Raw genomic sequence first — 27,611 nt, 5'->3', positions numbered from 1 at the left:
GTGAAAAAAATTGTCTTATTTTTCTGGATGAAAAGTTTTCTAAAAGCTTGTGAGAACCTGCCCTAAGCATCATTTTCTCCTACAGTCGCTCTTTCACTTAGATACCTGAACGTATTTAAAATATTTATGTTATGACTGTGTAGCAACTCACTTTGTAAAATAGATTATACACGAAAAACTGCAACTGACCCTGCACAGATGAGATATCCTGACTCCGCAGTCCCTATTAGTGACTGTGTGTGCAGAGATAGCCCAGTGATGGCAAACCTTTATAGAGACTGAGTGCCCAAACTGCAATCCAAAACCCACTTATTTTACGCAAAGTGCCCTGAATACTGAGGTTTTAGATTAGAAAGACAACTCGTACATTAGCGCACAATAGAGTCAATATCAAAGAGCTTGTAAGTGCTGCACTCCAAGCCTAAGATACTAGCCACCAACTTATTTTACTCATATAGCACCACTAGATGGTGGCCCGATTCTATCGCATCGGGTATTCTAGAGTCTCTGTTAAAATAAAAAATAGTTATATACTCACCTCCGACGGCCCCGGACTCTTTCTCTCCTCTCCATGCATTTTCCGGTCCACTGTTCTGCTGTTACCTAATGTAGTGTACTCCAGTTACACCCAGAGCTGCAGTCACTGTTCTGCTGTTACCTAATGTAGTGTACTCCAGTTACACCCAGATCTGCAGTCACTGTTCTGCTGTTACCTAATGTATTGTACTCCAGTTACACCCAGATCTGCAGTCACTGTTCTGCTGTTATCTAATGTATTGTACTCCAGTTACTCCCAGAGCTGCAGTCACTGTTCTGCTTTTACCTAATGTATTATACTGCTGTTACAGCCAGAGCTGCAGTCACTATTCAGATCTTACCTAATGTATTGTACTCCAGTTACACCCAGAGCTGCAGTCACTTTTCTGCTGTTACCTAATGTATTGTACTCCAGAATATGCACAGGATGGTGCCTGTGTAATGAGCAACGCAGCAGTGATGCCTTTAATGGCTGTAATGTGCCTGTACAATAAGCAATGCAGCCGTGTTGCCACTAAGCAACTGTCGCTGATTGGTCGCGGCCTAACTGCCAATCAGCAAGGCAGGATTTCCATTACAGACAGACATACAAATATATAGTAGATTAATTCCACAGCACTTTACAGACATTATCATCACTGTCCCCATTGGGACTCACAATCTAGAATCCCTATCAATGTGTCTTTAGAATGTGGGAGGACACAGGGAGAACATGCATACTCAATGCAAATGTTGTCCTTGGTGGGATTTGATACTCAATGCAAATGTTGTCATTGGTGGGATTTGATACTCAATGCAAATGTTGTCATTGGTGGGATTTGAACCCAGGACCCCAGCGCTGCAAGGCTGCAGTGAAATCCACTGAGCCACTGTGCTGCCCAATTGTAGTCACAACCAAGAGGAGAAAAAACGATCATCGAGTCCATAATAATACAAATATATAAATATTTTATTAATTGCCAAAAATACAGCAGGTACAAGTGATATACACCAAAGTGCTATGTACAGTTTAAAATTAAAACCAAAACAGACGGGACACAGTTGTACTGCCATACATATCATAGAACTATCAATTTCTGTATACAGATAACAAATTTATCTTATAAATATATATTCCCTCAATATTATGCCATATACATCACCAAAAGAGGGAATACACATCCCCCCAAACAGCATAATGTAGGAAATATAATATCGTACAATTCCAAAAACATGATTGAAATAACTCCCCGGTCAGCTCAACCTAACACATACAGAGCTATAGGGACACAAGAATATATTACCCAATACATACCCACTTGGGACTGCTGAACCACGAGGGAGATACTGTCAGAGGGAAAGTGCAAATGGCAGCAAAACCGCGTCGCCCCGATGCGCGTTTCGGCGAGCCTTCGTCAGGGGTCATGACGCAGAATGTAAGTGACAGGTATAAAAAGAGAACCGGAACCAATCGGCATGAACCGGAAGTGATGTCAGTTGCTACGGCAACCACAAGAGCGGACGCGCTCAACTGCCTCTACTCAGGGTGCGCCGGGAGATCTCGACACAGCGCACACAACTGAGGACGCGGGAGAAGACAACCCGAACATAGAGAACCATAAGGAGGAATGCCATAGTTGGCATCCGCGCTATCACGTACCACAACAGTTTCAGCCGGCATCCACATCAGGGGAGGCGACGTCGGCACACCGATCATGTGACCTGACGTCAAAGGGGGCGGCGTCGGCACACCAATCGCGTGACCTGACGTCAGCCAATACCTCAGATGCTAGTGTTCGGCGGGCACTGAAAAGGTGCAGCACGCATGCATATAGAACAATAATACTATGTTAACGCATATCAATCATAGCCATTTAGGAACATCGACATAATATCCTACAGCCATGCAAAAAATTCAGGCAGTAGTCATTCATGGTCATTATTAGAACAGTAGGCTATAAATATAATAAGATAACATCGCCATAAAATGGCATCCATACGTTGCCATATAAGGCAATACCTATAGCCATCAGTCACTATGTCTAATGCCATATCTACATAGATATGAATATCACTCAATGGCATTATATAAATATGCACAGATATAAGACAAATATCATATATTCACCATTCTATGTCATACATAGTATAAATACATCAAAGTCATAGGTATAGATAACCAAAAAAATATATATCTATACGATGTTACATAATAAAAAAATAATAATAAAATTAGCTAACAATATCAATACAAATGACAAAAGGATGGTGATATACATAATAATTTAGTAAGCAATGACCAAATGTTGAAACATTATGCTAATACATATCGATATCACTCACAGATAGCCAGATTGTCTGCAAATATACATAAGGAACAAAAGAACAAGGCATCCCTACATATAGACAATAGCTGACGCACAGGACAAAGATATATCTAAATTTATTTTAAATGGAGAAATTCATCCAGTCAGATGGATACAGCCGATATATTCTTGTCAATGGTATCAAATATATTCTTGAAACAGCATCCGGAAATCACGCAACAACCACAAAGCGAAAGGAACCGATAAACCTATAAAGAATACATAAAAAAGAAATAAAATTAAATAAATAACTGTCATAGCGAGAGATGTGATAACTCCAACAGCCACCTAAGTCAGAGAAAGGGAACAAAGCTAATTTGTGCATTCAAACCTTTGGGGTGGAGGGTGCCAAGAGTCCAAATCCAGCGAGACTCTAATTGAGCCAAACGCTGTGACACCCTTCCAGCCCTAATGGTCACATCAACAGAATCAATGCCCCTCACACGCAACAGTGTAGCGTCACACCCATGATGTTGATAGAAATGCCGCGGAATAGTTTTAAGAGTTGATATATCGCTTTGATCACTAGCAGCCAGGATGCCCAAGACGTGTTCCCTGACTCGTACTTTGAGAGGACGTGTAGTCAGACCGATATAAATCAAGCCGCATGGACACATTGCGAAATAAACTACATTGCGAGTATTGCAATTAATATATTTCGTAATCTCAAATGTCCTAGATCTCTCGGCATTATGAAAAGAATTGGTTCTCTCGATGTTAGGACACGCCACACAGTTCCTGCAGGGAACACATCCGTGCCTAGTAATACCCCTATCTAAAAAGGTAGATTTTTTATTGCCGATATAGTGACTTCTTACGAGTAAATCTCGAAGGTTTTTCGATCGTTTCGTAGAGATTGCTGGTCTCTCAGATATATGTCTTGACAGAACCGGATCGGCTCTGAGAATTGGCCAAGACTTATTAAGGGCCTCTTTCACGCGGGCAAACTGGGCATGATAGTTGGTAACAAATCTAACTTTCTCATCGGTACCTCTTGTATATGATTTATGTACCAGATCTTGGCGAGATGAATATTTAGCACGATGGTATGCCCTTTTATCCATTCGACGGCAATAGCCGCGTTGGTAGAATCTTTGTTTGAGGTCCTTCGCTTGAATTTCAAAATCAACATTGTTTGAACATATTCTCCGAAGGCGGAGAAATTGACCGATGGGAACCGACTGAATCACATGTCTCGGATGAGCGGAGGAGGCATGCAGCAAACTATTAGTTGATGTTGGCTTTCTAAAGATATCGGTCTGAATGGTATTACTATTATCGCGTTTGATCTTAACATCCAAAAATTCGACACAATTCATGTCATATTGATATGTAATACGAATATTGCAGTCATTATCATTCAAAAAGGACATAAATTCACGTAGGTGTTCCACCGACCCCGGCCAGATCAGAAAAATATCGTTGATGTACCGCATCCAAAGGGGGACGCGGTCCATCGGCGAAGTCTGATCCAACAGGAGGAGGTCCCTCTCCCACAGCCCCAGGAACAGATTGACGTAGGCCGGCGCAATGGAGGCCCCCATAGCTGTTCCCTGGAGCTGTAGGTAGAAGGACCCCTTAAAGGTAAAGAAATTATGCGTCAATGTAAACTGAAGCATATCCATCACCAATTTTTGGAAATCCGCTGAAAGATTAGACATATTTAAATAATATTTAATGGCCCTGAGGCCATCGGTGTCGGAATACTAGTATATATGATGGATATGCTTCAGTTTACATTGACGCATAATTTCTTTACCTTTAAGGGGTCCTTTAACTTCAAAATGGCCTCCATGGTCACCACCCATCTTGAAAAGTTTCTCCCCTTCCATATACTTATGTTCCACAAACAGGAAGTTGATATCATCATCCATTCTCATTTTATTTAGGTGTATCCATATAAATGGCCCACCCTGTAGTTTTATTACATATGTAAATTAGAGGTCCTCAATACTTCTTTGGTGTGCGTTGTTCTGCCCCTTCTATTACCATCTACTACACCTCCTCTTATGGTGAGTGACAACTCTTACTTTGGAGCACTGACACTGCATGGATCAAGAATACACAATGACAGTGTGTGCAGGTGCGTTCTCATCCTTCTTGTCTGTAGTTCCTCCTCATTGCCCACAGGATCACACAGCAGTGAGCAGTCAATGCTGACAGTAGAAGGAGCTGAGAACGCACATATGCTGACATCGTGCTCATGCACATCGCCCATACAGTTTAAATTATAGAAAAAAAAACACCTACAGTGGCAGAATCGCCACAAAAATGACGTCCAAACTGCCAATAAAGCTGCTTTATGGGAAAAAAACTGCTTTGCTATAGCGGCTTCACCTTGTTAAACCTCCAAAAAAAACTAGGAAAACAAATGTATTTTTATTTCTATTGATCACCAGTGTCGGGACACCCACCAACCACCAGAAAGAACAGTGGAATAAAACAGAGAAAACTGCACATCAATTCTTTGTATAAAAACTTCAAAATGTTATTCCATTTGATAAAAAACAACAACAATATGTCGCATTATTGTGTATATTCCATAGAGAACACTGATGCGTTTCTGGCGCCCTTAGTCATAGTGAATCACCAGAATAGAACTCCCGAGAAATTCCTTTTTTTTCCATTTACCGTAGTTGTTAAAACGTTTTTCAATGATTTCAGAAATACTTTCCATCTGTTCTATCTCATGATGTAATTAATGTTTCAAGCTCCATATACTCACTACATGCTAACTTTAAAGTGTTAAATATCAATATAAAACATTTTAATTATGCAAACTATATTATAAATTCTGTAAATAAAAAAGATAATTAGCAATTGCTAGCGATAAGAAGTGCAATTTCTGTTTAATAAATTATCATTTCTGCTTATAATACATGATTCCCATAAAACAATTTGTATCTTAGATATTCCTCCAAACATTGAATAGCATGATCATCAACTCTTGGATCAAATTTATTAGCGAAGAAGTGGTGCTGCTGGACCAGCCAGTGCAAGTCGCCTGTTCCATAGACACACACGTCTCTTCTATGCTTCCCAGTACATACAGAATAAGCGGCTCCGTTGTTCGTGTCTCCTTCAAGGCTTTGCCATTTCACCAGTCTGGCCAATGCATTTAGGTCTGATATATCATATTTAATGTGCCTGTGTACAGATCCGGGCATCTCGGGAAGTCTTTGAAGTGTCGCCCAAAGAAACTCATCTGGACTGTATGTGTCCTTAGCCCATTCGATAAGTTCTTTCACCATTGAGTTTTCAAACAAGGACCTCACAAAATCTTTGGTGAGCAACACATAGGCATTACCACTAAAAATTGGAATATTAAAGGGTGGCGCATTTTTTTTAATATCTGTCCACACTGGATAATCCTTTATTTCGTAATGATATTCCCATCGCTTCTTCTTATGTGAAGGTGGTTTCTCTGACTCCATGTTGTTTTTGCCATTTAAAAGCTTTAATTTTTTGACAATTTCAGCATTTGTTTTTAAAGGGAAATCTGTTCCGCAAGTATTTATTAGGTACTTCCAGTCAACATTGCTGTTCAACAAGTCCTCCATGCAGTTTAGATCAGCTTGGACACGAGACCATGTCGCATAGACCACAGATTCCCTCTTAGACGACACAAATACATTGTGAAAGCATGAAGCTATGGCTTTCACTGCCTCAAAGAACGTTTCTGAAGATTTCATGTCCACATGTACGCAATAAACATTCTGAGGCATGTAAATGGACCGTAACAACCTTTCAAACAGCTCAATGTCATTATGGATCACCATGGAATAGGCAATAGGATAATCTCTTTCCTCCTCACTGAGAGTGAACATCACGTACTTTTTCACCTTTGTAAAATTTGCACAGTCTTTGGTTAACTCTACGTAGTCTGTGTCCGTGGCAAGAACTCTTCTATTTGCAACAATTAAATTGTCAATCAGAGTCTTTCTTACCTCATCCGGGTCACCACTGATGATTTTGGAGCAATTCTTTCTCCCGGAGGTTGGAAGCTTTAATTGCTGGTAGTAAAGATATCTGCAATATTCAAGCCTTAAATCACCATTCTGCTTGCTAAAGTCTACGTTACAGTCCAGTGAAATATATACCATCATCATCGTGATGCAGAATGCAGTGCTGCCAAAAATAAGAATTTGGCTTGAATTCAGTCTCCATAGTTTTCTCTGGAATTTTTGGCACATTTTCCGTAATTCTTTAAGATTCAACAGCCTAATAATCACATCCTCGACCTGCAGTAGCTGCAGTTATGTAGTTTGTTCAGAGAAATAAGAGGCTTGTGAAATATGTAAAGCAAAGATAACTTCATTGATAAAGCAGCCAATGATTAAACAGATTGAGTATTACTTATTGTAAAGGACTGGCAGATCCTGTTTTTAAGTCTCCACCCATATTCTGACTCAATATACTTGGCGTGGCTTTTTCTCAATAGAGAAGCTACATGAAATGAAATGTCCTACATTGCTATAGCGCAGACAGTTTATTGTCTAATGTAAATTGTAGAATTCTTTTGGCCACAGGCTGCTGGAAAATGCTTTGCCAAATCAAATGAACAGTAACTATATTTTATTACAAAAAAGCTGTTTAAAAGGGTTTTCTCAAAGCTTGAAGAGCATATCACTCCCCATTGTCCTAGCTTTTTGCTTGCTGGAGGGAACAATGAGGTCTCTTGATGATTATAGTTCAAAGCAAGGGAATGGTTGCGACACTGGTCTGAACTGTAAGCTCTCCGATGATGCAAGCAGAGGCAGTTTTGCCTCTGTTACATCTGAGAAGCTCAAGGGCACTGAAACCAGCTGTACTGTATTTAGTAATAGAAAAAAAAAACAGTTGTTACTGGACTCAGAGCATGGAAACTGTAATGCAACAGGAAAAACAATGGTTCAATGTACAATCTAGCTCAAGCAAGTCCATTAAAAAATTCAAAAATTTTTTATTGAAGAAATATTTATCATAAAACAGTGATCACACAATGTAAAAAATTCTCAACCCCCATATGGGAATGGTAGTGTGGGCAGACGTGTTTCAAACAATAGTTCTTAGTCTTTGCATACCATTCAATACTAAGTTCCCCTGAGGGTGTGTGCACACGTAAGCGGGTTTTTTTCGCGTTTACCGTCAAAAACGCTTAAAAGAAGCATCCCATTCATTTTAATGAATTCTGCACTTTTTGTGCATATTGCTGCGTTTTTTTACACGAAAAAAACGCATCACGGTACAAAACGCAGCATGCTCATTAATTTCGCGGAAAAATCCGCATTTCTAACTATTTTCTATGAGGCTGCATTCACACGTTCAGGTTTTTTCGCATTTTCGTGGTGGTTTTTACCGCCGTGAAAACGCAAAAAAACAGCATCCCATGCAATCCTATGGGATTCCGCAATGCTGTGCTAATGCAGATTTTCCTGCGGCGGAATCGCATCACAGAAAAATCCGCAGCATGCTCATTAATTTGCGGAATCGCGGCGATTCCGCCCACATAGGAGTGCATTGTTCTGCTTACTTTCCACATGTGGCTGTGCACACCATGCAAAAAGTAAGCAGAACATTTGCAGATGGTACCCACGGTTCAGAGGAGAGGAGAATCTCCTCCGGGCTGTGGGTACCATATCCCTGTAAAAAAAAGAAATAAAATTAAAAAATTGGGTTATATTCACCTTCTGGCGTCCTGTGCAGCATCCCCAGGCTTCAGCGATACTCGCGGCAGCTCCCGTTCCCAGTAATGCATTGCAATGACCTTTGCTGACGTCGCATCTCGCGAGACTGCGACGTCAATAAAAGGTCATTGCCACAATGCATCACTGGGAACGGGACCGGCTGGATCATCACCAGGAAAGATCTTTGAACAAATTATTAAACAACATGTATGTCAGTACCTGGATAAGAATGAAGCGATTAAACAGAGTCAGCATGGGTTTGTAACTAATAAGTCATGTCAGACTAACTTAATTTCCTTCTATGACGGAATCACTGATTGGGTGGATCAAGGAAATGCTGTAGATATAGTATATCTTGACTTCAGCAAGGCATTTGACAAAGTCTCTCATACAATCCTTATTGAAAAAATGACTAAGTATGGAATGGACAAGGCAACTGTTAGGTGGATTCATAACTGGCTTAGTGATCGGACCCAAAGAGTGGTCATAAATGGCTGCGCATCCAGTTGGAAGAATGTCTCAAGTGGGGTACCACAGGGCTCTGTCCTGGGCCCTGTATTGTTCAACATCTTTATCAACGATTTAGATGAAGGAATTGAGGGTAAACTGATTAAATTTGCTGATGACACAAAGCTAGGAGGGATAGCTAATACTAGAAGAGAGAGAGAGGATTCAAAAAGAAATAAATAAACTGGAGAAGTGGGCAGCAACTAAAAGAATGGTTTTTAACAGGGAGAAATGCAAAGCACTACATCTGGGCAATAAAAATGAAAAAAGCATATACAGAATGGGAGGAATAGGGCTAAGTGACAGCACATATGAAAAAGACTTGGGTATACTAAAAGATCACAGACTGAATACGAGTCAACAGTGTGATGCAGCAGCAAAAAAGGCAAATGCAATTCTAGGATGTATTAACAGAAGCATACAGTCTAGATCACGTGAAGTCATTATTTCCCTCTACTCCTCTTTGGTCAGACCTCATCTGGAATATTGTGTCCAGTTTTGGGCACCGCAATGAAGCAACAAAGTTTACCCGTCCAGGCCTCCAGACAAATGCACTATCAGGATGCAGTGGACCCATATAATTAAGATAACACAGGTGCAAAAATACCAATGAAACAACCGCTCGCAGCCTACCAATACATGGAGGGGGCGGTTGCCTGGTATATTGATGCACAAAAAACTTGTATGCGGCGCTGTTCACACCATGGCCCACACAGCATCCAGGCCAGCCTAGTAGTGACACCCTTCTATTAGCTCAGGCGGGCTGGCCCAGCACTATCAAAATGCAAGCCATGGGGACAGACACCGCAGTTTACAAGACCAAATGGGCCCAACTGCACCCTGAATAAAAAGTGCAAAAAACACATTTACAAAAAATGTGGAGTATTAGCTGATATTTGGCCAAAATACGTGAGCCCGTAACCTGCGTCAAAGATCTCCACGTTTACGGGTACCTAACACTAAATACTAACACTAATACAGCACGGCACAGAAAGAGGACTTAAAAATCCTCCAATAGCAGAAAACAGCAAAATATCAGCTAATACTCCACATTTTTTGTAAATGTGTTTTTTGCACTTTTTATTCAGGGTGCAGTTGGGCCCATTTGGTCTTGTAAACTGCGGTGTCTGCCCCCATGGCTTGCATTTTGATAGTGCTGGGCCAGCCCGCCTGAGCTAATAGAAGGGTGTCACTACTAGGCTGGCCTGGATGCTGTGTGGGCCATAGTGTGAACAGCGCCGCATACAAGTTTTTTGTGCATCAGTATACCAGGCAACAGCCCCCTCCATGTATTGGTAGGCTGCGAGCGGTTGTTTCATTGGTATTTTTGCACCTGTGTTATCTTAATTATATGGGTCCACTGCATCCTGATAGTGCATTTGTCTGGAGGCCTGGACGGGTGAACTTTGTTGCTTCATTGCTGTTTTCTGCTATTGGAGGATTTTTAACACTAGGACTACTGGACTCGTGACCCCGCCTAGAACTACTGAAAGGAGTCATTTTGACTCCTTGCTTGTTTTCGTTTATTTTTAGAGTTTCATTTGTGGTTATTTATTAATAATTATATTTTTTGTAATGTATTATTATTGTGAGATCCAACAGTAATGCTTTTGATTGTTTTTTTTCTGCTTTTCTTATTTTTCTACAGAAAATAACAATAATTATAATAGACGTTTTTCAAACATTTTTTTTTATTCAAGTGCACACATATAAACAACAACTGAAGAACAAAAAGCAGAGAAAATGTAGGTGGAGGAGCATAAAAATGAAAATATGGCGCAGAATTCACCTTCTAAACATTTGGTGTTTCGCATTTTAGGCATTGCCTTTGATTTATGGCAGTACATTACCCACACAAAGACTTACCACAAGTCTTACAATTGCCGACAGATCTATTTTTCTTGCACTTTTCTTTGATCTGGCAAAATTTTGTTTGAACCATCACTTCTGAGCATGTAGAAACTTGGGACGTGGAACCCTTTTCCCTATCTGTGACATAAGGACCACTCAACTCTCTCACAAGCGTTTGCAAAAATGCCTTGCGTGACATTTTTTGGTACAGGTACAAAGCGGAGTTTCATACCTGAAGCTCCGCTCCGAACCCCGGGCTGGAGCCGCTGTCTGGGACGGAGCCGTGCTCGCGCGTAAGCAAGCGCTGCTCTGTCCCTGACAGCGGCTCCAGCCCGGGGTTCGGAGCGGAGCTTCAGGCATGAGCGGGCAGGTACGGCCTGTATTGCGGCAAGGATATCCAGATGGCTATTCAGCCAGAATTCTGCTAGTGTGCACAGGCCATAACTCAGTGTGTGGAAGAACAAATAAATACACATAACTACTTACCTTCTGGATTTGTTCCTTCTGAGTCTTCAGATTCACTTGATATGTTCTGAGGAATGAAATCTTCATCACTGTCAGAATCAAATACATGTTCCTGCAATTCGGATTCGGATTCATCCTCCGGTATGGATTGCAAAGTAGCCAGAATATCCTGAGGCTTTATCAAACGTCTTCTCTCCATATTCCTCACAAATTCCATAATTCTATATAGTTCCCTGCTGAAAAATAGAAATGAAATGAAAACTAAAAGAAATAATAACTGTTCTGCCACCTTCAAAAGTAGGTGGGCTGAATCAGTTGACAGACCGCTAAACTATTTCATAACAATTCATACCTGTATGAGTCTCCAGAGCTCCTATGTCTGCATCTGTTCTCTTTTTCTCTTCAGCTGAACTGAAAGTAAAGTTACTATCCAGAATACTGTCTCCTGCTAGGACCTTAGAAAAACACCACCCTTCATTAGCATAAGATAAGAGCCTAGAGTAAACAAGCTATTTTGTTCAGCATTACACAGTAATACAAGCAGGTAAAACACAAGGAAAATGTGAAAAGTTGACATGTAAATTGAACTACATCTATATGAACATTAGGGTAAATAAGACAGAGTGAAAAAATTATGCACAAAACTTTATAGCAACATTTAGTGACAAAAGGACCTCAAAATATAGTAGGGAGTCAAAATGACTCCCTTCAGTAGTTCTTGGTAAATTTTGAAAAAAACGCGCAAATTTTTCACCAAAATTATTTATTCTCACAAAATCTTTTTTCACATCATATTTGAGGAAAAGTCACCGAGTTTCAAGCCGGAATTCTGAAAAATGTAGTCACAGAAGAGAAATAAAAAACGAAAGGAGTCAAAATGACTCCATCAGTAGTTCTAGTGTCCTCTTTCTGTGCCGTGCTGTATTAGTGCCAGTTTTGGGCACCACATGTTAAAAAAGACATCAACAAACTGGAGCAAGTGCAGAAAAGAGCGACCAGAATGGTGACCGGTCTGCAAACCCTGTCTTATGAGGAAAGGTTGCAGGATTTGGGAATGTTTAGTTTGCAAAAGAGAAGACTGAGAGGAGACTTAATAGCTGTCTACAAATATCTAAAGGGCTGTCACATTGAAGAAGGATCATCTTTATTCTCATTTGCACAAGGAAAGACTAGAAGCAATGGGATGAAACTGAATGGGACGAGACACAGATTAGATATTAGAAAAAAGTTTTTGACAGTTAGGCCGGGGTCACACTAACCAACGCAAAATACGGTCAGTATTTTACATGCGTAATACGGATGACAGACCCCTAAATAGTGCTCCGTATGTCATCCGTAATCAAGGTGTGGTCGCGTATTTTGCGCATGTCAGCATCCGTATGCAATCCGTATGGCATCCGTATTGCGAGATATTCTCGCAGGCTTGCAAAATGGACATATAACGGAGCCCTATGACAGTTTTAATAAAGAAATGAAAGAATAGATATAGACACACAGAATGCGTGTATATATATATATATATATATATATATGTATTCTATGTGTATATATCTATTCTTTCGTTTCTTTATTAAACCTGTCAGTGTGAGTTTACTGTATAGCGCACTGAATTGCCGGTTTTGCTAAAAGACACCGGGTGCGTACTTCTCGCAGGTCACATGTGTGGTCCGTGTGTAATCCGTATATTTTGCGCACCCATAGACTTGCATTGGCGTACTACGGCCGTAGTACGCTGACAATCGCAGCATGCTGCGATTGGTACGGAGCGTAGAATACGGATGAGAAATATACGCCTGGTGCGAGGTACCCCATAGAGAATCATTGGTCCGTGTCTAATGCGTGCTTTTAGCGCCTCCCACTCGGCCGTATTCCTCGCCAGTGTGACCCCGGCCTTAGAGTGATCAATGAGTGGAACAGGCTGCCACGAGAAGTGGTGAGTTCTCCTTCAATGGAAGTCTTCAAACAGAGGCTGGACAGACATCTGACTGGGATGATTTAGCGAATTCTGCTTTGAGCAGGGGGTTGGACCAGATGGCCCAGGAGGTCCCTTCCAACTCTACGTTTCTATGATTCTATGATCACGGAGGCCTGGGGACGCTCCGTGGGAAGATGAATATAACCCGATTTTTTTTATTTTTTTATTATTTTTAACATTAGATCTTTTTATTACTGATGCTGCATAGGCAGCCTCAATAGTAAAAAGTTGGTCACACTAGTCAAACACTATGTTTGACAAGTGTGACCATCCTGTCAATCAGTTCCCCAATTGATGCTACAGATCGCTTGGAAAACGCTAGCATTCTGCAAGCTAATTACGCTTGCAAATCCCTAGTTTTTCCGCAGGAAAATCGCGGGAATTTCAGGGTATGTGCACACGATGCGTATTTGGTGCATTCATTTTCCGCTCGGAATTCACTAAATCTGCAGGTCTAATGACCTGCATTTCTTGTGGATTTAGTGCATTTTTTGTGTGGTTTCACTGCATGTTTTGTGGGGTTTTCCACCTGCAGATTTCTAGAATAGACAGGTGGAAAAGTGCAGCAAAACCGCACAAAAGAAGTGACATGCTGCTTTTTCATTCCGCACCAAATCCGCGCGGAAAAAAAGCAACATGTGCACTGCGGATTTTGTTTCACATAGGCTTTGATGCTACTGTACATGACATGCAGTTCTGCTGCGAATCCGCAGGGCCAAATCCACTGCGGATCCGCAGTAGAATCTGCACCGTGTGCACATAGCCTAAAATGCGATTTTCCTGCGGAATGGAATTCCAGAATTTTCGCGGTAACTTCCGCGGGAGTTCCGCAACATGTGAACTTAGCCTGAGACTGGGGACGCTCCGGAATAAAATTGCAGCAAAAACGCGCAACAATCGCGTTTTTTTTCCGCCTGTTTTCTGGGAAGGAGTCCGTTTTTTTGTCAGGAATTTTCTGCATACGTGGGTACATAGCCTTAAATACCACATCCTATCCCAACCATGTGTCTAATTACACACAATCACGTTTAAAATTCCTCACCCTCTAAGAGGTATCACACTTGTTTAAAATTCTAAAGATAGACATAGATAAAGAATTGAAAAATACATAAGTAAGAAAAAAAAACACAAGAAAAAAATTAAAAAAAAACACACTCATATGTAATGGTACGTTAGATCATGTTTGATATTCATTTCCATAGGGGCTCTAGTTTGCAAAGTATAAATTCCCCTTGATTCCCTTTATAACAGCTTTCCATGGTGGTTTCTCCCTCTAAAAGGTTTAAACACCCTTTCAATGCCAGTAATCCTACACATTGTAGTGTTCCCATTGTGCTGCAAGGAGAAATGCTTTGAGGCAGCTGAGCATTTACGGTAACTATTTTATTGTTGGCTGCATCAGAGAGATGCCGTCTGAGTCTTACTTTTAGGATGGAGTCACACACAACGTGTAAAAAATCGGTCCAATTTTGTAATGCGATAATCACACAACTGTTTTCCGTATGTTGATCTGTTTTCCATTGTAATTTGTTTTAAATGCGATGATGCGATTTCCTCGCATCTAAGGATCTGTGTGATATCCGTATGGCATCCGTAAGGCGTGATTTTATCACACTCATGCAAAATGAGCAAATGAATGATTTCTGAGCTGAAATTAATGTTTAAAGCTATTTTTTGGTTGACTAACAAGTCCCCTCCTCCTCCTAGTTTACTGTTGTGTTACTCAAGCTGACTTGTGTGCAACACGTCATAGAGGCTAAACTTTAACACCACTGAGTAGGTTCTTTTACACTGGGTTTTGTCCCAGCATTTCGGGGAACTTTACCCAGCCATTGCTGTTCCGAGGAGGCGGAGAAGAATGTGGGTCCATGCACTTTTGAGACGATGGGTGACAAAAGGCCATTTTCCCCGTCTGTATGCTTCACTACGCAGCCATCCAGACAAGTTCTATCAATATTGTTGGATAAGCCTGACCACATTTGATATTCTTCTCGAGACTGTGCGCCCTGCGATCACGTACAAGGACACCATGATGCGCAAGTCTATTTCGGCAGAGGTGCGTCTTCTACTGACTTTTTCGGAATGTTACCAACCTTAATGTTGGGTCATGTTTTTAAATTGTTATTTGTTTAGATCATAATTATTTTTTTTTTCCTCTAGCTTTCTGTCCACTGGGCTGTCCTATGCAGCCCTACACCTTGAGTTCTTACTGGGTAAATCCACCATTTCAGGCTTTATCCGCTCTACCTGCTCTGAAATTTGGTCAAAACTGCATCAAGTGGTATTGCCTGAGCCAAAAAAACAAGACTGGCTGCGTATAGCCCGTGGGTTTGAAGAGACGTGACAGTTTCCTAACTGTATAGGGGCATGGATGGGAAGCACATCCGTGTACGTAAGCCGCCCATCTCTGGCTCACAATATTATAACTACAAAGAATATTTTTCAGTAGTGCTGTTGACCCTGGTCGACAGCGCATACATGTTTACATTAGTAGATATTTGGGCCTATGGCCAAACAGGAGACTCCATAGTCTTTAATTTCTCGATTATGGGTCGGCATATGCGCAGTAATCAGTTGGACCTTCCACCTCTACGTCAGCTACCAGGGTCTAATCTTGAACCAGTGCCTTATGTGATGATTGGTGATGAGGCTTTTCAGTTAACCAGGAACCTCCGGAGGCCCTATCCATGGCGAACCCTGGACCAATGGCGCAGAATTTTTAATTTCCGCCTATCCCGTGCACGCCGCCTAGTGGGGTGTGCCTTTGGCATTCTCACTGCTAAATGGCGGGTTCTGCGGTCTGCAATCCAACTAAGCAAACAAAATGTTAATGAAGTTATAAAAGAATGTGTGGTACTACACAAATTTACCCGAAAACATGACTGTCTTGCAAACGAAGCTTATGATGTTGCAGATGTAAATAATGTCGGGCCTACTCCACATGGACATCAACCACGTCGGCCACCATCTGGACTTAAAGTGTGGGATGTCTTCACTAATTATTTTGTTTCGCCGGAGAGATATACTCCTTGCATTGTCTGTGTTATGAATTTTTTGCTGTGTGTGTGATAAACACATGTAAGGTAATGCATGTTATTCGGGTTGGGGATACTCGCTTTGCAGCCAAATAACCAGGTCCGGCACAAGTTTTTCATAAAACATCAAAATAGTCCATGTGGTTTATTCATCATCGTAAACCAAAGCAATATGCAACAGTCTTATTGTAGATTGCAGGGTATTTTCACCTTGGAGCTCTGCTCCCCTTAGCCGTCCTGGTCACACCGGCTGTGCTTCATCAAGCCAATAGGCTATACAGTCTCTCAGTTACACTCCCGTGTCCGGGTTACCTGTTAGCTGCTTCACCACACTGCAGACATCCATTCCCTCTAGGGAATTGTCAGACAAATGTCGCCATTACTCACGGCGTCTACAGGTGTTCTCAGGAAGGCAGCCACATCTTCCAACACGCCAGCCAGACGAGACCTTCCATACGGACCAATCGGGTCCAAGCATTCCCTCATGTGACCTATTCTGGTCACCTTATATGGTCCGTAGCCACGCCCACCGGATAACATGGCTATGACCTCATCGCAGGTCCTACAACCACTCGCACACATGCTATTCACTATGGGAGTTTTAGACACACGCCCCTGGGTGGATTTGTAGGTGGTTGGTTCCACCCATCTCACCAACCACCTGAAGACTTCCCTAACAAATTGGAACAGAACATCAGCAGTAGCCCTGCTGATCAACGCATAATCAAGCCTTCATCCCAAGGCCACCCACCTTGGGATACATAACGGTCATTTAGGATCCTGCTCCTATTACCACCCTGGATATGGCTATCCTGGGACACCCACACAGTGCCCCCAGCGGACACAGAGGACACTACACCACATACCTCCCCCCTCTGTTCAAACTTGTGGGGTTGAACACACGACATCACCCAGGGATCTCGAGACCGGGCACCTATGTCACCTTGCCCAACAGGTTGAGAGAATCGTCTCCGTCTGTTTTGTCTGTCATATGGCCTCATCTCTACGTTAGGCCTCCCCCGCCCCAAGCGGTCAGAATACCGGTCTTGGGCTTTAGCCCTTCAGTCACAGTCTGTCTGCGTCATTAGGCTCTGTTTAGTCACCACACTTCTACAGTGCGCTCCGTCAACTCCTTTTCTTCCTATGCGTCTTGTAACAAATGGTACAACATAACGTCTAAGTTTGCTTTTCAGTGCATTAACCTCACGGTTCATTGCATCTGCTGTCTCTGTAGCATCCTCCAGTATACGCTGTAATTTACGGTGCAAAGCATTGGCACGTTGAGCCTCTTTCTCCGCTTCTTCCACCTGGCGCTTCAGCTGTTTCAGACGAACATTATTTTTCTCCACCTGGTCTTTGTACTGCTCAGAATTACGCCTTTCATCAACTATTTGCATTAGTACATCCTTCAGTTTTTTCTCTGTACAACATACTTGTATGCTTGCAGATTGTCGCTCTTTAGTTTCAGCATCAAGCTGTTCCTTCAATTGTGCAACTTTTGCTTCCAAAGCAGTGATTGAAGCCTTGAATTAAGATTTAACAGAGCCTTTTAATTCTTGTAACTTTGCTTTTAACTCCTTATTCTGGCGATCTAATAGTTGACGGGCATTCTCGTTCTTCTGAGCATTACTACCTTCTGCATTCAAATCAGCATTCATCTGGTCAACCTGAAGTGTGGCCTTTCTCAGCCTGTCATTGGCTAATTCAACGTTGCCTTGTTCTTCCTCCAATTCTTCTTCAAGCTGTGCAATGTTAGAATCTAAACATCTCTTTTCTTCCAAAGCCTGAGCACCTTTACCACTGTTGTTGGCAATTTCAGCAGCCAGTTCATCTCTTTCCTGCTGTGCTTGCCTTTTAGCACGCTCTGCAGCAGCAAGCTCCTCCTGCATATGAATCATCTCTGCTTCCATACTTTTCAGTTTCTTCTTGTCTTCACTCTGTTCATCACTCGGTCTTGGCCACTCTAAGTCTTCGTCCCACTTCTCCCGCAGAAGACCTCTTACAGTTTCTGTGAGTACTCCTACGTCTTATCTGAGGGTTGTATTCAGACCTTGCCACGTTGCCAGGAGACCTTTGAGCTCAGAGACTTCCTTCTCTAGCTCTTCTAGTCCGTGCTCCCTTTCTCTCTCAGAGCCACAGTCACCCCCAGAGACTGAGTCACCCCCATCAGATGAGTGAACCGTCCAGTTACCGTCTAACCGTGTGTCCGCTCCAGTCGTCTCATCTCCCAGCCCACCATCCGTCATGTCACGAGACATCAGGTCCATAAGTTGGGCAGATTTACCCCTTCTTCCGGTCACTTCTACAACTGAATTCTCCACTTTAGCAAGCGTCACCATCTCAATGTCTGCTAGCCCAACATTAGAAACGTCTCCATCCCCCTGCTGTAGAGGAACTCCCCTCTCCCACAAGACAGAGAACAGTCTAGAATCCTGGCCTATAACCACTGGACAGGGCAGATTCGGGACTATCGTGACATCCTGTCCCTCGATGTCCCAACCTGTGTCAAAGACTACCCGGGCCACTGGACAATCCTTAGTGCCCCCGTGGTTGCAAGTGACCCCCAACCTTTCTGCCGGGTATCTTAGGAGCCACCCTCAGTAGAGTCACCGGGCTCTCTGGGTTGACCAGACCAACTATCTCTTCATTATTTATCTGGAGACCACACCCCCATAGCATCATGCCGGCTGGGTAGTTCACCAGGCAGATTGGACAGACATAGGACATTTGCTCCTGGCAACAGTTCATATGTCCCATCCCCTTCACGTTGGGATGCCCCTCCCCTTTTGGGTCACTATCCCCTTTTTGGACTCCGCCTCCCCCAGGGACTCCACCCCTTTTTGGGTTGCCACCCCCTTTCGGGATCACCCCATGTCCTTTCAACAGGCCTCCTTAGACCAGAGTTCACGCAAAACAGTTTGTCTCTTGGGCCTGTACTGGCCCTTTAAGTACGATACCACACAAGTTCTTGCTGGCACTGCCATAGCTCCTGCTGTCACCAATCACAGACACCTCTGGCTGCCGCTCACACACAGCTGCTGGTAACCCCGCCGAGTTACAGCAAGACGCTTGTGACCTTTGTGACCCCACTGAGCCACCACAAGCTGGTTTGAGAGGGAAAAGAAAAAAAAAACACAACACAAAAACACATGTGAGATAACAACATACCATATTAATGTCATATGGCAAATATGTCCTGTATTGGAGGCCAGAAACCAAGTTTGACAAAAGCAAACAATAATAAACTAAATTTTACAAAAATATTATAAAACCAAGGCCAAAAAACACTCACAAATTTATATATGTAGGTGGTGGAGATGGAGGAGCAGCAGCCTGAGTGCTTTCGTTACTTTGTTGGCCTAATTGGCCATGATGCTGAGTGGTGGCTGAGGCGGCATGATGGAGCATGGAAGGTACTTGGGGTGGAATATGCTGGTACTGTCCACTTTGGTAATGCTGGACACACTCAAGGGTATTGACAGGGCCCATGTGCGGCTACACCCCAGAATATTCATGTCAACCATACCCATGTAGTGGCCACTCTCCTCCACTGGGTATGGTCAAGTGGCCATACTGGTGATGTACTGAAGGAGGATATACATGCCCATGTTGTGGGCGGTGTTGGCTTACACCTTGAGGTAGTTGTGGGGATGGACTACGTGTGGAAGGGGGATCACTTTCAGGTCTTGTGTTTTCCTCTGGTGGCACAGGCATTTGGAGACGGTTTCCCGTGAAAGTTGCCATCTTTCTAGATAAGCCAAGATCTGAGTTGGGTTATTGGGTGGGGTGCATGCATCGATTACGATTTGGAGAGCACCTCTGGCCCGCAGCCTGACTTCTCTGGGGATTGTGCAGAGATAGCGAGCCAGACTCCAGGCATAGGACTCTTCCCCATCATCATTTGCAGTGCGGGACAGGTAGTTCAATACCGCAGTATCCACTTGGCGTTTGGTCCCAGTGGTGTTTAGCTTCCCAGGGGTGGCATTTATGTACATGCAGGGGTGGCATTTATGTACATGTAATCAAAGTACATGTATCTAAGTACGCTGGCAGTTATAACATGGCTGAATCTAACACGCATCTCTATTCTCTTCATACAGGTATTTACCTCTTTGGCCGGGGTCACACTGGCGAGGAATACGGCAGAGTGAGAGGCTCTAAAAGCACGCATTAGACACGGACCAAGGATTCTCTATGGGGTCCCTCGCACCAGCCGTATATTTCTCATCAGTATTCTACGCTCCGTGCCAATCGCAGCATGCTGCGATTGTCAGCGTACTACGGCCGTAATACGCCAATGCAAGTCTATGGGTGCGCAAAAAATACGGATTACACACGGACCACACATGTGACCTGCGAGAAATACGCACCCGGTGTCTTTTAGCAAAGCCGGCAATTCAGTGCGCTATACAGTAAACTCACACTGACAGGTTTAATAAAGAAACGAAAGAATAGATATAGACACATAGAATACATATATACAGTCATATGTTAAAGTTTGGGCACCCCTATTAATGTTAACCTTTTTTCTTTATAACAATTTTGGTTTTTGCAACAGCTATTTCAGTTTCATATATCTAATAACTGATGGACTCAGTTATATTTCTGGATTCAAATGAGGTTTATTGTACCAACAGAAAATGTGCAATCTGCATTTAAACAAAATTTGACCGGTGCAAAAGTATGGGCACCTCAACTTAAAAGTGACATTAATATTTTGTAGATCCTCCTTTTGCAAAGTCGCTTCCTGTAGCTATTAATGAGTTCCTGGATCCTGGATGAAGGTATTTGTGACCATTCCTGTTTACAAAACAATTCCAGTTCAGTTAAGTTTGATGGTCGCCGAGCATGGACAGCCCGCTTCAAATTATCCCACAGATGTTCAATGATATTCAGGTCTGGGGACTGGGATGGCCATTCCAGAACATTGTAATTGTTCCTCTGCATGAATGCCTGTGTAGATTTGGAGCGGTGTTTTGGATCATTGTCTTGCTGAAATATCCATCCCCTGCGTAACTTCAACTTTGTCACTGATTCTTGCACATTATTGTCAAGAATCTGCTGATACTGAGTTGAATCCATGCGACCCTCAACTTTAACAAGATTCCCGGTGCCGGCATTGGCCACACAGCCCCAAAGCATGATGGAACCTCCACCAAATTTTACTGTGGGTAGCAAGTGTTTTTCTTGGAATGCTGTGTTTTTTAGCCTCCATGCATAACGCCTTTTTGTATGACCAAACAACTCAATCTTTGTTCAATCAGTCCACAGGACCTTCTTCCAAAATGTAACTGGCTTGTCCAAATGTGCTTTTGCATACCTCAGGCGACTCTGTTTGTGGCGTGCTTGCAGAAACGGCTTCTTTCGCATCACTCTCCCATACAGCTTCTCCTTGTGCAAAGTGCGCTGTATTGTTGACCGATACACAGTGACACCATCTGCAGCAAGATGATGCTGCAGGTCTTTGGAGGTGGTCTGTGGATTGTCCTTGACTGTTCTCACCATTCTTCTTCTCTGCCTTTCTGATATTTTTCTTGGCCTGCCACTTCTGGGCTTAACAAGAACTGTACCTGTGTTCTTCCATTTCCTTTCTATGTTCCTTACAGTGGAAACTGACAGGTTAAATCTCTGAGACAACTTTTTGGATCCTTCCCCTGAAAAGCTATGTTGAATAATCCCATGATGCCACTCTTCATAGGAGAATCAAATAGGAGAACTACTTGCAAGTGGCCACCTTAAATACCTTTTCTCATGATTTGATACACCTGGCTATGAAGTTCAAAGCTCAATGAGGTTACAAAACCAATTTAGTGCTTCAGGAAGTCAGTAAAAAGTAGTTAGCAGTGTTCAAATCAAGAAAATGATAAGGGTGCCTATACTTTTGCACCGGTCAAATTTTGTTTAAATGCAGATTGCACATTTTCTGTTAGTACAATAAACCTCATTTGAATCCAGAAATATAACTGAGTCCATCAGTTATTAGATATATGAAACTGAAATAGCTGTTGCAAAAACCAAAATTGTTATAAAGAAAAAAGGTTAACATTAATAGGGGTGCCCAAACTTTATCATATGACTGTATATATATATATATATATATATATATATACACGCATTCTATGTGTCTATATCTATTCTTTCATTTCTTTATTAAAACTGTCATAGGGCTCCATTATATGTCCATTTTGCAAGCCTGCGAGAAAATCTCGCCATACGGATGCCATACGGATTACATACGGATGCTGACATGCGCAAAATACGCGACCACACCTTGATTACGGATGACATACGGAGCACTATTTAGGGGTCTGTCATCCGTATTACGCATGTAAAATACTGACCGTATTTTGCGTCGGTTAGTGTGACCCCGGCCTTTCCAGCAACCTCACTGAATCCTGCATGTGTTCAACCTCTATCATTCATCTTTGCAGCATATATAATGCAACTTCACTGAATCCTGCATGTGTTCAACCTCTATCATTCATCTTTGCAGCATATATAATGGTATAGATTTATTTCAACTCACCCTGCTTGTCCCCTTATGCTATTGAGGTCAAGTAACTTTTCAAAGTGGTTTATGATCCATGTAGGCCTGGACACTTGTTTATCTGCTAAATACATTGTGTTCTGCTGTCCTAACTTAGTTTGATTGATTGCTAACGAGTAAGGAGAGAGAAAAAAAAAAAAAAAGGAAGATCTTAGAAGTGGCCTTCTATAAATTCAGAGCTAGCCTGGGGAAGGCATTTATGCAGGGGTTGCATTTATGTACATGTAATCGAAGTATATGTATCTAAGTACGCTGGCAGTTATAAAATGGCAGTTAGACAGGGCAGGAGACAGGTAAGACAAATAAATAAATCTCTTCCCTGTACATTTGGGCAACCCCAAATATTTACCATATGCATTTGTCTAATTTATATCCTGGCCGCTGCATTTGCACACATCCATCGCCCAGGTATTAACTCTCTACACTCCGTCCATATTGGCCCATCGCTCCTTTCCTCTCCTATGTATGGCACTCACGCTCTTTTCGCATTGCTAAATTGCACAGATCCATTCAGTCCCACCATTCAACATCAGAGACGCTCTCACAAATCACTTAACCATCTGCTCACTCTTTCTATCCTCCTCCTAGTTGCAGGAGACAGTGCTCCCAACCCTGGTCCCCCATGTTATAGAAAGTCAAACCCCCCAACTGCTACACTCAGAAACCCCTCTAATCTTATTAATATTCTCTGCATGCCATCTGTCTCTTTTAATTGTGCACTTTGGAATTCTCGCTCAGTGTGTAACAAACTCTCCTTCACTCATGACTTTTTGCTTTCTAATTCTCTTAACCTCCTGGCTCTTACTGAAACCTGGATCCAGCAGTCAGACACTACCGCTGCTGCTGCTCTTTCATACGGGGGACTACACTTCTCTCATACCCCAAGATCAGACAATAGAGCAGGTGGAGGCGTTTGTCTGCTCATTTCATCAAAATGTACCTTTCAGGTTATCCCTCCAAGTACCCTCACTTGTCTTTCCTTCTTTTGAGGTCCATGCAGTCAGACTCTACACCCCCTTCTCCATGCGAGTGGCGGTGGTATATCGTCCTCCCGGCCCCTCCCATCAGTTCCTGGAGCATTTTGCCACTTGGCTTCCACATTTTCTCTCCTGTGACATCCCTACCCTCATCATGGGTGATTTCAACATCCCCATTGCTCTTCCCCTCTCCCCATCTGCTACTCACCTTTTATCTCTAACCTCCTCGTTTGGCCTTTTGCAGCTTACTAATTCTCCAACGTATAAAGACAGGAACTCCCTCGACTTGGTCTTCTCTCAGCTTTGTGCAGTGGATGATTTTGCAAACTCCCCTCTCCCGCTCTCTGACCACAACCTTCTTTCATTCTCTATCAAGAACTGCCAGGCTGCTCAGGTCACCCCCACTGTCCATATTTATAGAAACATACAGGCCATTAACACCCAGAAACTTATGAAGAACTTGCAGTCTTCATTGGCCCCTATCTGCTCCCTTTCATGTCCTGATTCTGCATTGAAGCATTACAATGAAACACTTCAAAGTGCCCTGGATGAATTTGCCCCTTCTATACATAGAACACCACAACACAGATGGCGACAACCCTGGCACACCCTGCAAATACGTTTCCTGCAGCGGTGCTCCAGGTGCGCCGAACGTCTGTGGAGAAAATCCAACCTACCCGAAGATTTCATCCATTATAAGTTTATGCTTCGAACATACAACACTGCCCTTCACCTCTAAAAACAAACCTATTTCAACACCCTCATCACTTCACTGTCCAATAACCCTAAACGTCTCTTTGACACTTTTCATTCTCTGCTCAACCCAAGAGTACAGGCCCCTACCACGGTACTTCGAGCTGACGATCTGGCCAATTACTTCAAAGAAAAAATTGACCAGATCCGACAGGAAATTATCTCCCAATCACCTCATACCATGCACTGTCCTCCCTCCCCCACTGCATCTAGCTCACTCTCTGATTTTGAACCAGTCACAGAAGAAGAAGTAAGCAGGCTCCTTGCATCTTCTCGCCCAACCACTTGCACCAGTGACCCATTTCCGTCACATCTACTCCAGACCCTTTCCCCTGCTGTCACCCCTCACCTAACTAAAATATTTAACCTCTCTCTCTTCTGGTATCTTTCCCTCCTCATTTAAGCATGCCATCATACATCCACTACTTAAAAAACCATCCCTCGACCAAAACTGTGCCGCTAACTATAGACCTGTTTCTAATCTTCCCTTCATCTCTAAACTCCTGGAACGCCTGGTCCACTCCCGTCTTATCCACTATGTCTCAGAAAACTCTCTTCTCGACCCTCTCCAATCCGGTTTCTGCTCTTTACATTCTACTGAAACTGCCCTCACTAAAGTCTCTAATGATCTACTAACAGTTAAATCAAATGGTCATTACTCCGTGCTAATTCTCTTGGATCTCTCTGCAGCATTCGACACTGTGGATCATCTGCTCCTCCTCACTATGCTCCATTCCATTGGCCTCAAGGACACCGTTCTCTCCAGGTTCTCCTCCTATCTCTCTGACAGCTCCTTTACTGTATCTTTTGCTGGCTCCTCCTCCTCTCATCTTCCCCTAACTGTTGGGGTTCCTCAAGGATCAGTCCTAGGCCCCCTCCTCTTCTCTTTGTATACTGCCCCTATTGGTCAAACAATCAGTAGATTTGGTTTCCAGTACCGTCTCTATGCTGACGACACCCAATTATACGCTTCTTCTCCTGACATCACGCCAGCCTTCCGAGAAAACACCGGCAATTGTTTAAATGCTGTGTCTAACATCATGTCCTCACTATATCTGAAACTGAACCTGTCAAAGACTGAACTCCTTGTGTTTCCTCCCGCTACTAATGTACCTATACCCGACATTGCCATTTCCGTGTGTGGTTCTACTATTACTCCCCAGCAACATTCCCGCTGTCTTGGGGTCATACTTGACTTCGAGCTTTCCTTTGCCCCCCCACATCCGATCACTGGCTCGCTCTTGTTATCTGCATCTCAAAAACATTTCTAGAATTCGACCTTTTCTTACTTTTGACTCTGACTGTTTCTCTTATTCATTCTCGTCTCGACTATTGTAACTCCTTTCTAATCGGTCTCCCTCTTACCAAACTCTCCCCCCTCCAATCTGTCTTGAATGCTGCTGCCAGGGTCATATTCCTCGCCAATCGTAACACAGATACCTCTACCTTGTGGCAGTCATTACACTGGCTACCTATCCACTCCAGAATCCAGTACAAACTTATTACCCTCACCCACAAAGCTCTTCATTGCTCAGCACCATCCTACATCTCCTCCCTTGTATCAGTATACCATCCTACCCGCGCCCTCCATTCTGCTGATGACCTGAGGTTAGCATCCTCAGTAATCAGAACCTCCCACTCCCGTCTTCAAGACTATACACATGCTGCACCAATTCTTTGGAATGCACTTCCCAGGTCAATACGATTAGTCCCCAATCCCCACAATTTTAAGCGTGCCCTGAAAACTGATTTATTCAGACTGGCTTACTGCCTTAACACATTAACCTAATCTATCCCTATGTGGCACAGCCAAAAGTTTTTTACCATAACCAGGTTCCCCGCATCATGTTCCCACATGCTTTATGCATCCATTAGCCCTCTGCATCCGAACTGTTACACACTTAACATTATGGCTGGTCCATACAATCAGGGCAACTGTTACTACCCACCTTTCGTGTCTCCCCTTTTTTCCTCATTGATTGTAAGCTTGCGAGCAGGGCCCTCATTCCTCTTGGTATCTGTTATGACCTATGTGATTATTGTTATACTGTAATGTATATTGTCTGTACAAGTCCCCTCTGAAATGTAAAGTGCTGCGGAATTTGTCAGCGCTATAGAAATAAAATTTTTTATTATTATTATTATTCCTTCTGTGTCACCCATGCCGTGACACTACTGCAGCCTGTGTTGAGGTATCAAGCAGGAGGGTTGGGCTGCTACTCTGCCCACGGTCCTCCTCTTCTTGATTTGCTTCCTGTCTTGCAGAAGACCATGCTGGTGGTGGTGGTTGTTGACTGCTAACTTGTTGGGATAATGGGCCAGCCTGTTCTTCCCCTTCACCAACTGGGTCCACATGGACCTCCGAGTCAGAGCCTGTCTCCCGCTCTGTTATATTAGATTCGGTTCTATTTTGGTGGTGAAAGCAAAAATTTACTATCATACATTAAGGCAACTTGGCAAATGTGTGGTGAGTTGAAACATGCACTTACGGACGGAGATCCATAATTGGTGACAGAAAATTCAAGTGGTTGTAATAGATGTATTTCCGCTTTTGGGGTCCCTCTGACCCAATCCTGGCCTGATTCCGCAGCTCTTTGTGGAACTGGTCAAGGCAGCTTCGCCACCATATAGTGACCTGACACACTGCAAAATAATCCCAAAAAAGTTTGACATTAGGATCACAGTTTAAGCATAGTGAAATGTAGCTTAAAAGGCTGCTGTGGCATGCTAATTCACAAGTGTATAATGGCAAACATGTTGGCTAACAAGCAGAACATCACATAGGATCCTGTTAGCTTCATTTGTGCATTAAGGTCAAAAATTTAGGTTAGTACTTACTCATTTCCTGCTGAACCTTAGGTGTACTTCCTGCATAGTTTGGAAAAATTTGCCGGCAGATCCTTTTCCATCAGGCATCTTTGCGAGCACGGTCGGCATAATGTGCATCACGTAC

At 42.9% G+C, this 27,611-nt stretch overlaps 1 protein-coding gene across 1 annotated transcript; it reads right to left on the bottom strand.

Moving 5' to 3' along the window:
* Nucleotides 1–1,465: 1,465 nt before the first annotated feature.
* LOC141098916 (beta-1,3-galactosyl-O-glycosyl-glycoprotein beta-1,6-N-acetylglucosaminyltransferase 3-like) lies at nt 1,466–7,196 on the bottom strand. Its single transcript, XM_073586907.1, has one exon. The coding sequence runs from the start codon at nt 7,073–7,075 to the stop codon at nt 5,753–5,755; it is 1,323 nt and encodes a 440-aa protein (XP_073443008.1). The 5' UTR covers nt 7,076–7,196; the 3' UTR covers nt 1,466–5,752.
* Between the last annotated feature and the right edge of the window lie 20,415 nt (nt 7,197–27,611).

The sequence above is a fragment of the Dendrobates tinctorius genome, unplaced genomic scaffold, assembly GCF_039654945.1.
Source record: "Dendrobates tinctorius isolate UK_male_01 unplaced genomic scaffold, ASM3965494v1 ptg000097l, whole genome shotgun sequence".
Lineage (NCBI taxonomy): Eukaryota > Metazoa > Chordata > Amphibia > Anura > Dendrobatidae > Dendrobates > Dendrobates tinctorius.
The sequence above is the reverse complement of the archived record's forward strand: the minus strand, read 5'-3'. Positions and strand labels throughout refer to the sequence as shown.